The 14,516-nt window shown below is 51.5% G+C and overlaps 1 protein-coding gene across 1 annotated transcript in view; it reads right to left on the bottom strand.

Annotated features, from left to right (window-relative positions):
- RANBP9 (RAN binding protein 9) overlaps positions 1-10,819 on the bottom strand; it is a 94,392-nt gene extending 83,573 nt beyond the window's left edge. The window contains exon 1 of the mRNA XM_051855085.2: positions 9,913-10,819. Coding sequence (XP_051711045.2) covers positions 9,913-10,498 — 586 coding nt within the window. The 5' untranslated portion in view covers positions 10,499-10,819. The remainder of the gene's footprint in view (positions 1-9,912) is intronic.
- Between the last annotated feature and the right edge of the window lie 3,697 nt (positions 10,820-14,516).

The raw sequence follows: 14,516 nt of genomic DNA, 5'->3' as shown, positions 1-14,516 counted from the left end.
ATGGGATGTCAGCAATGCAGGCTGCAGCTTTACCCACCACACCACAGCGCTGGCCTCTGCTCCATTTCTGATCCAGTGCTCTGCTGTGGCCTGGGAAAGCAGAAGATGGCCCAAGTCCCTGGGCCCCTGCACCCGCGTGGGAGACCTGCAAGAAGCTCCTGGCTCATTGCTTCGGATCAGCTCAGCTCCCGCCGTAGTGGTCATTTGGGGAGTGAACCAGCGGTTGGAAGATTTTCCTCTCTCTCTCTCTAACTCTGTTTTTCAAATAAATAAAAATAAATCTTAAAAAAAAAAAAAAAAAAAAAGAAGAAGATCCATATCTTTGCAGGGCATGGTAGCTCATTTTTTTTTATCATTGAATAATGTCCCATTATCTGAATGTACTAGTATGTTTATCCATTCTCCTCTTAAAGGGTATCTTGGTTGCTTCCAGTTTTTAGCAATTATGAATAAAGCTGCTATAAACACACTCAAGTTTCTATGTGGGCAAGTCTTTAAATCAGTCGGGTAACTCCTTAGGAACACTACCAGATCGTACGGTAACAGTATGCTCAGCTTTGTTAGAAATTGCCAAAGGAGCTTCCAAAGTAACTGTGCCACTTTGCAATCCCACTAGCAATGGCTGTTCTGCATTCCACCCAAAACAGGCATTGTCATGTTGTGTGTGTGTGTGTTTTCACTTTAACCAAGGGTATATATTTACTTTTTATTAAAAAAAAAAAATTGTGACAAAAGGTACTCCCTGAATCAGATTTTAAATTTACATTGAATAGCCATCAAGCAATCCAAGAAGGAAACCAGAGCCCCAGGGTCCAAGGCTGAAGAGATCAGCTCTGTGATATGGGCATGAGTGCCAATGGGCTAATATTTAATCAGGACTAAAATCTGTGTTGTGCTGTTGTAATTATCACAAATTTCCCTAAATTTTAAGTGGCTGCCCCAACTCTCTTTCTCATAAGTCCTGTTACTTTTCACACACAATTGCACAGACAACCCGAAGTCTTTCCACCAATGCACTTGGGCATTATAGCAGAAAAGCCCCAACCTTCCTCCTACACAACCTCCTGTTCTCTACCTTTTCTGAAGGCCTCACTTCTCCACTTCCTCTTCATCATGGGATCACCAAATCCCCAAACCTTCTCGTGTGTGTGTGTGTGTGTGTTCTTCTCTTTTCTTCTTATAGGGTAGACCACAGGATGATCATTTAAAAGCTCTCGAGTACCTTGTGGGGCATGTGCTGTGGCACAGTAGCTTAACCCTCTGCCTGTGGCACCAGCATCCCATATGCGCACCAGTTCTAGTTCTAGCTGCTTCTCTTCCAATCCAGCTCTCTACCAAGACCTGGGAAAGCAGTAGAAGATGGCCCAAGCACTTGGGCCCCTGCACCCATTTGGGGGACCCAGAGGAAGCTCCTGGCTCCTGGCTCCTGGCTCCAGATCAGCTCAGCTCCAGCCACTGGGGCCATTTGGGGAGTGAACCAGCAGATGGAAAAACTAACTCTCTGTCTCTCCCTCTCTGTGTCTCTCTCTCAAATAAATAAAATCTTTTTTAAAAAAATTAAAAAATAAATAAAAAATAAAAGCTCCCAATACCTTGAATCCCTCCTATCACACCCAACCAGCAAAACCCCAGTCACCTGTCATATTATACTCCACCTTCCCTACTCCAAGACAGCTGGCTCCGCTGAATCAAGCCCTGCAAACATCCTGCACTCAACTCCTGTTATGAACTAATGATGTCACCTGGGCTCTCCCAGTTGGTTTAACTGGATTTCAGAAGTCTCCAGTCTTCTTGTTCCACATACCTCAAAGGCTAGTCCACATTTTCATCATTCACCGTGAGCTTTAAATCCTCTACTCAAACCCAGTGTGCAAACTTCATGGCCCATTTCATCAAGTAACCGAGAGGCTATCAGGCATGGTCACAGTCAACTCCCACTCTGAAAGGAACAGTATGAACTTTCCTCTCCTCTCAGACTAACCACCAACTACGGAGCTCTGCACACCCTTTCCTCCCTGGGGGCTCTCGAGCCTGTCTTTCCATCGTCTGTCTCTGCACGCTCTTCTTCCTCTCAATCTCTAAGAGCAGTATGTGCCTTTCACGAAGTTCTATGCCCCTGCTATATATAACTCTCATGTTGGTGGTGAATAAAATGAACTTCTTTTTAACTTTAAGGAAATAAAAATCAGGTACTACCAGTATCTGTTTGTTAAATGTTACATTTTGTAGGTACTTATCGGAATACCATACCTTGTACTAAGTAAGTATTCTCATGTAACTGATGTCATTTCAGCTTTACTCACACAAATTAAAACATGACTGACTTAGAAGTGATACAATGGTTGCATAACAGTACTTCCCAGAGAGATTTTTAAAGATAATTCTGCTTATGCAGGAATTCTCACCTTTAACGCTGATCTTAGAAGCTGATCCCCAAGCAAAAATATAACTCCACTATCAGCCATTAAAAACAAAGAAAAACAAAACCACACATCCTCCCTGAACTTCCATTCTCTGCGGGTTCTGCCTAACCTCTTCTTTCATCCATTTCTCAGCTCCCTTCCACTTACTTTCAACCCACAGCAATCTGGTTTTTCTCCCCATCTCTCAATTCAAACTGCTCTCCCGAGGTCAACACTATCTACCAATTCACTGGGAAACGGTGTGTGTCTCACTAAGTGCACTTGCTGCACTGGACACTAAAGATCACATCCTCCCATGCTCAGCTTTGGGACAAGACCCCCTACCGACTCACTATCCAGGTCCCTCTCTTCCACCTCTTACTAGACTCCATCTAGTCTTTAAAATACAGAAAAGTCAGAGTTACAGAGAGGGAGAGACACACACACAGAGGCAGAGAGAGAGGGAATTTTCCATCCACTGATTCACTCCCCAGATGGCCACAACAGCCAGGGCTGGGCTAGGCCAAGCAGGAGCTTCATCCAGGCCTCCCACACTTAACCTGAGGCATCTTCCACTGCTTTTCCCAGGCCTTAGAAGGGAGCTGTCCGTCCAGGCTTTCAGTGCGGCTGTTGCTCAGGGTTCCGCCTCTGGCCCACTGCTTTGCTCACTGTACATTCTTTCAAACACTGAGTTTCAACTACCATGTAGAGGAGACCCCTGAGTCTCGACCTCTCTCCTGAGTGTCTGATCAATTATGGGGCCAACAGTCCTTCCTAGGAAAAGGCCTCCCACGCTGTCCCAACTGAAAGCGGTGGGACCCAGATTGGCCAGACGCCAGGATATCCTTGTTTTTTTTGGTAAGTATCCTCACAGCACTACGGCTAATTCAACACAGGTGAGCACCTGATTGGCGGGCCACCAATTCACACCGCAGCATGTACCAAAAGGCTCTGCTCTGCCCAGCTATGAATGATGACAGGGAGCTAGGCCTATCTGCTAAGTCTCTCTGGAATTTTAAAATAGGAAGGAAAAGATACACCAGTCCAAAGCCAGCGACTGCAGCTGAGTCACCTGAATGGTCACGAATTCCGGCCGTGAGACCACTCAGCACCACCCTGTACTGCCAAGGACCTGCTCTTGCTCTCTCCACGCTTGTCTGACCTCTAATGTCCATGAAGTCACACCACAGGGTTCAGATCCCATTTTCATTTATCCCCAAATATACTGTAACTCAGTACTGACTTCTCCACGATTCACTGCAAGAACACAACAGAGTTTATAATAATAATAACAATAATAATAACCTATTGTTTCAGCATTGCCTTTAAATATCTCGTAAACCCCTTGCTGTTCTCTGTCCTTACCACTGAGCTGAGGTCCTTATATCTAAGAAACATGGCCCACTACAACATTTTCCAAAAGACTTTACTGTTTCCAGCCTTGTATCCCTTGAATCTATCTTCCAAGCAATTGTGCAGTCTGACAAAAATGAAGATACAGCACAGTCGCTTCCTATTTAAAATCCTTTGATGATGGAGCAGGCATTTAGCACAGCAATTAGACGCCACGTGGGCTGCCCCCATCTCGTAACGGACTGCCTGGGTTCAAGTCCTAGCTCTGTCTCCGAATCCATCTTCCTGCCACGCTGAGGGGATGGCTCAATTACTTGGGTCCCTGCCACCCATGTGGAAGACCTCAACTGAGTTTCCCTCACCCAGCCCTGCCTGTTGCAGCAGATGGAAAATCCGCCTCTGCCTTCTCAATAAACACTTTTCTTAATTTTAATAAAATCCTTTGGTGATTCTCCATCTCCTACAGAATAAGATGTACAAGCAACAAATACTCTGGGAGGTCCCTCACCAAACTTCTCCCAGCTGCATCTTGTCACACATTCTAGATTCCAACAGTCCCAAATTGCCTGTAGATCCAAAAATACCCAGTAACTCTCTCCTCTATGCTTTTGCCTTTCATTTATAATGCCCAGCCCTTCCTCTTCCCCTATACCCTACTCATCTTCTACGACTACAGGCTGTCGGTGACCCACCCCCTTCCTCCTTTCCACTGTCAGCCTGGGTCAGACGCTCCTCCATCTTCCATAGTATTCTTTTTTTTTTTTTTTTAAGATGTATTTATTTATTTGAAAGGCAGAGTTACAGAGAGGCAGAGAGAGAGAGCGAGAGAGCGAGAATCTCCAATCCACTGGTTCACTCTCCAAACGGCCGCAACAGCCAGAGCTGGGCTGATCTGAAGCCAGGAGCTTCTTCGGGGTCTCCCACACAAGTGCAGGGACCCAAGGACTTGGGCCACTTTCTACTGCTTTCCCAGACCATAGCAGAGAGCTGGATCAAAAGTGGAGCAGCTGGGACTTGAAGCGGCGCCCCTAAAGGATGCCGGCACTGCAGGCGGCGGCTTTACCTGCTACGCCACAGTGCCAGACCCCCCAGAGTACTCTTTATAGCACTTCCCTCACTACTATGTTTTACTCCTTTGAATTCTCTGAGTTCCCAGACAGTGCCTCAATCACTCCTGAATACCCAGACCTGGCACAAAATAAACATTCACAAAGTTTGTTGAATGAAAGGTAAGCAAGACACACACACCAACTGTCTAGAACAGTATCTGCCTTACTGAGTTGCTCAATAAATTAATCACTGTTGGGGCCAGCACTGTGGCGCAGCAGGTTAAGCCACGACCCGGAACACTGGCATCCCACAGCTGGAGTCCCGGCTGCTCCACATCCCATCCAGCTCCCTGCTACTGAGCCTGGAGAGCAGAAGAGATGGGCCTCTGCCACCCACCGGAGAGACCCAGATGGAATTCAGGCTTCTGGCCTCAGCCTGACCCAGCCCTAGGGTCTATGTGGGGAGTCAATCAGCAGGTAGAAGACTGATTCTCTCTCCCTCTCTAATTCTGCATTTCACATAAAAAAAAATCTTTAAAACTAAAGTATTACTATTATCTACTTCTGCTAGTATGAATTGCTAGATTCACTTGATACTTGCAGTTACCAGCTGGCATTTTTAAAGCTGATTTCCCGGGACCAGCGTTGTGGCTTCGTGGGTTAAGCCACCGCCTGTGACGCCAGCATCCCATATGGGCACAGGTTCGAGTCCTGGCTGCTCCATTTCTGATCCAGCTCCCTGCTAATGACCTGGGAAAGCAGCAGAAGGTGGCCCCTGGGCCCATGAATGAAGCTCCTGGCTTCGACCTGACCCTCTCTGGCCATTGCGGCCATCTGGGGAGTGAACCAGAGGATGGAAGATCTCCCTCTCTCTATAGCTCCGCCTTTCAAATAAAAATACAGTAAATCTTTACAAAATAAATAAAGCTAATTTCCCAAAATTTTGGCTAACAAATCCCTAGGGAAACCTCAGATTGGTTTTTATTTTTGTCTTTAAATATATTTTGATGTTACACTTTTTTAAAAATAATTTTTTTAAGATTTATTCATTTGTGGGGCCAGTACTGTGGTGCAGCAGGTTACTGCCCTGGCCTGAAGCACCAGCATCCTATATGGGGCGCCGGTTTGAGACCAGGCTGCTCCTCTTCTGATCCAGCTCTCTGCTATGGCCTGGGAAAGCAGCGGAAGATGGCCCAAGTCCTTGGCCCCTGCACCTGCATGGGGGACCCGGAAGAAGCTCCTGGCTCCTGGCTTCAGATCAGCGCAGCTCCGGCCATTGCAGCCAATTGGGGAGTGAACCAGCGGATGGAAGACCTCTCTCTCTCTCTCTCTGTAACTCTGACTTTCAAATAAATAAATAAATCTTTTAAAAAATATCCATTTGTTTATTTATTTATTTGAAAGAGCATCAGAGAGAGAGAGAGCGCACGAGCAAGCGAGCTTCCATCTACTGGTTCACCCCTAGAAAGACTGTAAACAGCCAGGGCTGGGCCAGGCGGAAGCCAGGAGGCTGGAACTCCATTGAGGTCTCCCACATGGGTGTCAGGGCCCAGGTTCTGGGCCATCTTCAGCTGCCTTCCCAGGCACGTCAGCAGGAAGCAGAGCAGCCAGACTAGAACCAGCACTGACACCGGATGTGGGAGTCACAAACTGTGGCTTATTCGGCTACACCACAAAACTGGCCCCTCAGTTTGGTTTATAAATGTTTTGATCTTAAGGAGTATTTTTATATTACCTCACAATTCTTAACAGAAATTTATAGATGTAGGCAAACAACTATTTGTGGAAATATCTGTTCCGCCTTAACTGCTAGATTTTAAACAAACAACTACATTTACAAAGTATTAAAGGACTAATGATAGGATACATGTGAAGAGGGCAGTCAGTAAACAAAATTCAATCCGGTTAGATACTGTTACCACCACTTCAACTAACAAGTACAATTCCAGCCACTCCTATCACTTCCCTTCATCCCAACTTCCCTTGTCTGTGATCTCCAAAGCTGTCCTAAATCAGTAAAACGAAGGTGTCCGGGCTTTCCCAAGGCATTCGCGCCTTCCAGTTACCGCTCCTGCTCCTCCTCCTCTTCCCTGAGGAAGCACAGGAGAGACCTTCCATGCACTCGAGTCACACTCCCAAACTCCCATAACAGCCAGGAATGAGCCAGACCAAGGCAAGGAACTCAAGCCGGTCTCCCACAAATACCTGAGCCACCGCTGTGGCCCCCAGGGTGCTCAGCAGAAGGAAACTGAGTGAAAAGCAGAGCGAGGCCCGACCCCGGCACCCCAACCGAGGACGCAGGAGTCCATGAGCCAAACAGCTGCCCCTAGGAAGTACTTAAGCCCAACTCTTCAGAAAGTTCTAAATGTGGTCACAGCACTTTATCTACTTGAGGGAATTCTCACAGGAATTCAAAGAAACAACAATACAGTGGAGTGGAAAGAGCACTCGGGAGTTGCTGAAAATTAGTTTCCAGTCCTCGCTTCCGAGTGACGGGGAAAAACCTAACCTCCAGGTGTCTCCCACTTTCTCCAATCCACAATGAGAATTCCATAATCTTGTCCATATCCAGTAGTGTGTATCAAAACACTCTGTAGTAAGTAGTAATAATTTTAAAAAATACAAAAATGCGATCTAATTAAAACATTTTGACTAACTGGATATACCATTCATTAAAATGTTCTAAAAGCAGAATGAAGTTATCATCATAATGAAGTCAAACTTGTCACATTTTGTGCTTATTTACTGCTGACAAGAACTGTAAGAATAAGATGGGCCATCCCTGAGTGTTTCAATCCTTGGTTTGTGACTGCTTAGCAGGTTTTATTGAAGGGCTCACCTACACCTTGCACACCGTTACGCTTCTGCAAGCCAACAGACTTTATCTACATGTTAACATTAATCCCTTCCAATCATTTTAGGAACAATGCAGCTTCCAAAAGCAGCAAGGCCCCTTAAGACAAATAATATCTTAAAAAAAAAATCTAAAAGCAGGATATGTTCAGGGCAAAAACAAATCAAGACATTTGTATTTCAAGGTTAAGGAAAATATCCATCATTCTGGAAAATAATTATGATCAATCTTTTGAAAGTCTATAATATGCAAAAATACATAAATAATGGCTTTGAATGTTCCACCTAGCTCATAATGATTACGTAAAATCACCGCAGCCCAATGATAGATTAAACAAAAATTCACTCCTCTTCTCTCGGGATTCCGAGTACCTTCACCACTACCTAGGACTCCCCCCACTGCCCTTCCTTCACTTCTGAGACAGAGCTGCCCAGTACACCCTGAGGAGTCCTCCCAGAAGACAGGAAACACACAGAGAAGTAACTGGACCGGGGGCAGGGACGGACGTGGGGGAAAAAGAGAACCATGTGTACAAGAGGGAGGGAGAAACAAAGTGGGGGGGAGGATGACCAACAACAGACCGTTCTTCCAGAAAGAATGGTTTACAGTTTATGAAAGAGTGACGTTTCCAAAGTGAATCTAAGTCTCACACAACAGAAAGCAATGAAGAAGCCATCAGGACAGCTGAGACAGCCGCATCATCAATAATCCAAACTCCAACCAATTTCACAGAAACACGCGCTCTCCACTGCCCCACATCATCAATGTTCTGTTTACACAACTCAAAGCGTGCGCGGCGCTCAACAACCTGTAATCACGCCTCGTAGGTGCCCTGGAAATCCAGGGCTGGGAATTTCCTTACCCACCACCCAGCCAACTCCCTCTCTGCTCCCAGGAACACACGTGCAACGGCCCTGCAGGGAGGCTGGGGTTCTCCCAGTGCTCGCCACCTTTCAAACGCGCAGCTGGCAAACTTCAGGGGGAAAGTCCTGTCAAGTCCAACAAAAGCCTGCTGGCAGCCAGATCACGCGCAAACACTTCAGAACACCGGGCGGTCCACCCGGATCTGAGAACAGAAGCATCACTTCGCAAGGGAACTGACGAGACAAAGACGCCGTGTTCCCAAACGTCCAGCCTCCAGGAGCATCGCGTTAGGAACGGAAAGCCCTGCTCTGGATACAAAGGAATGCCAAGGAGGCCTGTTCCTGCGCCTGGCTCCCCGCGGCCAAACCCTCTGCTCGGTTTCTGCTGCCACTGTCCCTTCCGAATAAACAGTAACTCATGTATCAAGGTTCTCCACCAATTTCGTGCCTGTATACTTTTGAGAATTCAGCCACAAAGTTGTTTATACCTCTGCGGAGAGGCCACGCACTGGGCGCTGGGTAAGACCCTCCCTTTGTAGCCAATCAAAATGAGGCTGCTCTGGACGCCAAAGCTCCGGCCTCGGGTTTGGGGCCTAAAACACTGCATCTGTTTCCAGACCGCCTGCTACGCGAGATGGATCTTTTCATTCCACACAAGCAAACTTCGATGCATGCTACTGACAACCTGGGCTACATTTCAAAAATTCCCATGGCAATTTCTAATTTCATAGGCAACTGATTTGCTTAAAGCTTTGTTGCACGCCCTAGGAGAAGATGGGGGGGGGGGGGCACCACCAGGCTAAGGTTGGTTGCTTTTTTTTTTTTTTCCACTGCAGGTGTAAAATATAATCCACTTTCCTTTAAGCTACTGAATGACACTGGTTTTAAACCGCTCGCTTTTCCGCAAGACTTCACGCAACACCAACCCGGAAACACAGGGCATCTCGGAGCAGGAGTGACAGGTTTCTGCTCCCCTAGCAAGCGCAGCCTCCCACCGGCTTTCAGCGGGAGACGGGGCTGGCAAACCTGGGCCCCTCGTCCTTTTGTCCCCCCGCAGACAGTCCCTGGCCTCACTGCGGGCCCAAACCCTCCACCGCCTACTCCTCCCCCAAGGCCTGCCTCTCCTCCTCTCCGGAAGAAAAAAGCACGCCCGAGCCACCACCTGGAGAACAATGTAACCCAGCCCGAGCCCAGGACCGACCTCGCCGCGCCGTCCTGTCATCCCGGCTCCCCCGCCCCGGGGCAGCGCGCTCCCCCTGTCCCCCGGCCGCGGCCCCGCGACCCCTGCGCCGGGTCACCGCCCAGGGCCCGGGTCGCGAGCGTCGCGGGCGGCGGCCGGACACGTCGGGTCAGCGCCCCCGCTCCCCCACCGCAGGACACACGCCCAGTACCTTTGTAGTGCACCCGCAGGTTGTTCTGCGAGAGGCCGATGTAGCTGAACTTGTCCTTCGGGCTCCAGGACCGCGGCAGCGGCGTCTCCTGCTCGTCCACCGCCGGGTAAAGGCGCTTCAGCCGCCGCTGCAGCTCCTTCTCCTGCTCGTTCAGGGCCGAGTCTCCGTGCGGGAAGGGGGCCGCGGCGCTGCTGCCCGCCGCCAGGCCCGGGGCCGGGCCGGGCCCCGCCGAGAGGCCCGGGGGCGCCGGGGGCGCGCTGGCGGGGGCGGCTGCCGAGGCGGCGGCGGCGGCGGCGGCGGCGGGGGGCGGCGGCGGCGGCGGCGGGGCCGCGGTGGCCGGGGGCGGCGGCGGCGGCGGCGGCGGCGGGTGGAGGAGCAGCGCGGCTGCCGCGGCCCCCAAGCCGCCGCCGCCGCTGCTGCCGCCGCCGGGCGAGCCTGCCGGAGAGGAGCCGGCGCCGACGGCCGGGGGCGCGGGCAGGACGACTCCGGAGACCGGGGCCACGGCCGCAGGCGGCGGCGGCGGCAGCTGCTGCTGTTGTTGTGGCGGCTGCGGCGGCGGCGGCGGCGGCGGCGGCTGCCCGGACATCCCGGCCGCGACTCAGCCTGCGGCCACCTCCACCTCTTCTCTCCTTCCTCCTCCGCTGGCCGGGGGCGCTGTCGCTGCGGCCGCCGGCACCAGGCGCCGAGTCCGCCCGCCCCGGAAGCAGGCGGAGGGGCCGCGCGCGCCCGGGGAGAGCGCGGCGGTTGGGGGGCCGCGGGAGTGGGCGGCGGGCCCGGGCAGGCCCCGAGAGAACGTTGGCCGGAGCACCCCAGGCGCGCGGGGGGCCGACGCGGGCGGACGCGGGCGGTCGCGGGCGCGCTGGCGGCCGCCGCACCGCAAGCTCTCGCGGCTGTTTCCCGGCGGGCCGGCGCGAGACGCTGCGCGCGGGCGGCGCCAGGCGAGGGGGCGGGCCGGAGGCGCGGGGGGCGGGCCGCGGGGTCCCGGCTGCGTGCGGCGAAGGCCCCTGGGCCGCGCCCGCTCGCCGGCGCGGGCGCGGGGCTCCCGACGCCGCGGGGACCTGCGGGGACGCTCGCGTCGGGCCTGCCGCCCCCGCCTCACGGCCGCCGCCGGCCAGTCTCCGCCCCCCGGGCTGCTTTTTGTTGTCGTCGCCCCACCTCCGCGCCGCGGGGCTCCTCCGGGCCGCCGTGAGGCGTTGCGCCCAGGCGAGAGCAATCGAGCCCCGCTGGGGCCGCCGCGAGCCCGGCCTGCGGGCGCCCCCGGAGCGCTCGGGGAGCCCCGGGGCCGGTCGTGCGGAGCTCCGAGCCCTGGGGGCGGCGTGGTCGCGGAGGCACAGCCCGCTGTCCACGCTTCGCGGCGCTCAGACGGCCTTGACGTGGATCACCTGGGCGGTGGAAACCATTGCCGAAAGCCGAGTGTCCCGCTTGAGAGAGGAATTGGACGAGCACCCCAAGTGGACTTCACAGTAGTACTGGGTGCTGTTTCGGAAATGCTAACGGAGCGGCGACGAGAACTGTAGGAACACCGGGCTAGGATGTTAAGTCTTTAGGAAGGGCTTCTAGAACCAGTCAGACGTTTTACAGACTCGTGCATCCCGCTAACAGCTCGCTTTGTTAGGTTAGGAGAGAAGTACGCCCTGTTTCAAAACCAGGGAATGTTTACGGAGGTCAGCAGAGCGCTTGGTCCGAGCAGCTGATTCGCACGACCTGCCAGACCCGACCCGTGTTACTGTTGCGTTGTCACTACCTCCGTGTGTTCGGCTTACCCTCTCCTAGCTAGCAGAAGTGGGCTTTATGTTTACAAAGACCGGATGTATACACATCCTTTTTTAAGATTTATTTATTAGAGAGGCAGAGTTATAGAGAGAGAGGTTTTCCATCCGCTGGTTCACTCCCCAATTGGCCGCAACAGCCAGAGCTGCACCGATCCGAAGCCAGGAGCCAGAAGCTCTGGCTTCTCCAGGTCTCCCACACAGGTGCAGGGGCCCAAGCACTTGGGCCGTCTTCTACTGCTTTCCCAGGCCACAGCAGAGAGCTGGATCGGAAGAGGAGCAGCCGGATCTCGAACTGGCGCCCATATGAGATGCCAGCGCTTCAGGCCAGGGCTTTAACCAGCTGTGCCACTGCACCGGTCCCACCCCATTTTTCTTTAAAAAATAATAATCTCGAGCCTGGCATTGTGACTCAGGGAGCTAAGCCACTGCCTGCAATGGTGACATCCCATATGGGTGCCAGTTTGTGTCCTAGGTGCTCCGCTTCCTAGCCAGCACCCTGCTAATGCCCCTGGGAAAGCAGCGGAGGATGGCCCAAGTCCTGTGCAATGCCATCCGCGTGGGAGACCTGGATGAAGCTCCTGGCTTCTGCCATTGAGGCCTTGTAGGGAGTGAACCAGCAGATGAAAGACCTCTCTCGCGCCCTCTTTCTGCCTTTCAAATAAATAAATCTTAAAAAAAAAAAAAATTAGCGTTTGATGAATTTTTCAAGCTGCTGCACTTAGTTATTGAAGGAATTGTATTTAAATTGTTCTTTAACTGATTTCTATTACAGTAACAATGAGTCCAATGTAAGCCAAGCTCTATTTAAATGTAGGATAGCCATGGTGGAATAAATGGGCTCCAAGCTCTTGAAATAGTCATCAAGGTTTTACTGGTAGTTATGAAGATACATTTTTTATAGCAGCTCACTCAGAAACCATCTAGAACTTTCCATATTTTAGGAATCTTTGAGGCATAGAATTGTCTGACATTATACTGGGAGCTTTCTATAGGAGCAACTGGTTATTCTTCAAACAGCCAAACTCAAGGAATTCATGATTTGAAGGATGTTGTGGAAGCGGCTCTTTGTCATACCAAAGGAGGTCGAGAACAGTGATAACATTATTTCGGAAAGCCACCTATTTGGTGATATTTATAAAGAGACAGAGAACAGTTCATGCCTTTTGGCTTGTCTATTCAGAACTATAAACCAAGTTCACTGTGCACTGTGGCACGTCTGGTTAAGAAGCCACAGGTGGCATGTCTAAATCCTACATCAGTCTCTAGTTCAAGTCCTGCTTCCCCTTCCAGTCCAGCTTCCTGCTAATGTGCACCGTGGGAGGCAGCAGGTGATGGCAGAAGTCCTTGGGTCCCTGCCTCCCATGTGGGAGACCTGGAGGCAGTGTCTGGCTTAAGCCTGGCCCAGCCCTGGCTGTTGCAGGCATTTGGGGAGTGAACCAACAGATAGAAGATTCTCTCTCTCTCTCTCTCTCTCTCTCTCTCTCTCCCTCCCTCCCTCCTTCCCACTTTCCCTCTCTCTCTAATAAATGAAAAAGTAGGCGTTAAAAGTAAAAACAACAAAATCTAACTGTGGAAGTGATTCTGGTCTGAGAATCTTCACTAAGAAAAGTATTAATGGTAAGTGAAATATGGAAGCAGATTAAATGCCCAAAGCGAAGCGACTAGTTGAAGAAATTATCCTATACCCTGCTCAATAGAATCAGGACTACAGTAGCACATGTAGCACATTTGTGTGAATTTTTCTTTGGTTTGATTTATTTGAGAAGAGAGAGCCTCGGACAAGCAGACAATAGCTTGGGGTAGGGCAGGGATACTGCAGCTTGTAGCCTGGACCTCAGTCGGGGTCTATCAGAATGGGGACAGGGACCCAACCCTTAGACCCATAACCAGCTGCCTCCTGGGGTATCAATAAGCAGGAAGATGATGTCAGGGGTCACATGGAACTGAAACTGATGCCGGTGTCTTAACTGCTAGGCCCAGCTCTTGCTTGTGTGTGTGTGTGTGTGTGTGTGTGTGTTATGAAAAGCAGAAAGAGAAAAATAATTCCCATCCCCTGCTGCACTCCCCAAATGCACACAACAGCTGGGGCTGGGCAAGGCTGGAAACCGGGAGCCAAAATCTCAGTTCAGGCCTCCCAGGTCAGTGTCAGTGACCCCAGGCTGCCTCCCAGGATGTACAGCACAATGGAGGTGGGCCATGAACACAGGCATTTCAGTCCAATTTCAGACACTCAATGGAATGTGCACATCCTAAGTAGTACCTTAACCTGCTGTGCCCAATGCCCACCCCCTGTGAATATTGTAAATAAGGAAGCCCTCTGGGCAGTGAAATGCGCCCCCCCCAAAGAAGGCCATCCAATTGGAAAAAGACACCCCCTTGCTCTTGACCTACTCAGTGCTGGAGACAGCCCCTGCCTGTGATGCCAGCATCCCATACGGGTCCAGGCTGCTCTGCTTCCAAGCCAGCTGCCTGCTAACGCATTTGGGAAACCAGCAAAAGATGGCACAAGTGCTTGGGCCCCTGCCATCCACACCCATGTGTGAGACCCGGATGGAGTTCCAGGCTCCTAGCTTCAGCCTGTCTAGCCCTGGCCATTGTGGAGAGAGAGGGGTCCTCCATCCACTGGTTCACTCCCCAAATAGCCCCAATGGCCAGAACTGGGCCAAACTGAAGCCGAGAGCCAGGAACCTCTTCTGGGTCTCCCACATGGGTGCAGAGGCCCAAGGACTTGGCCCATCCTCTACTGCTCTCCTAAGCCATAGCAGAGAGATGGATTGGAAATGGAGCAGCCAGGATCCAAACCAGGGCCCATACTGGATGCTGGCACTGCAG

Source organism: Oryctolagus cuniculus, chromosome 5 (assembly GCF_964237555.1).
Source record: "Oryctolagus cuniculus chromosome 5, mOryCun1.1, whole genome shotgun sequence".
In the NCBI taxonomy this organism is placed as follows: Eukaryota; Metazoa; Chordata; class Mammalia; order Lagomorpha; family Leporidae; genus Oryctolagus; species Oryctolagus cuniculus.
Note: the sequence above shows the minus strand (reverse complement) of the source record. Positions and strands in the feature narration are given on the sequence as shown.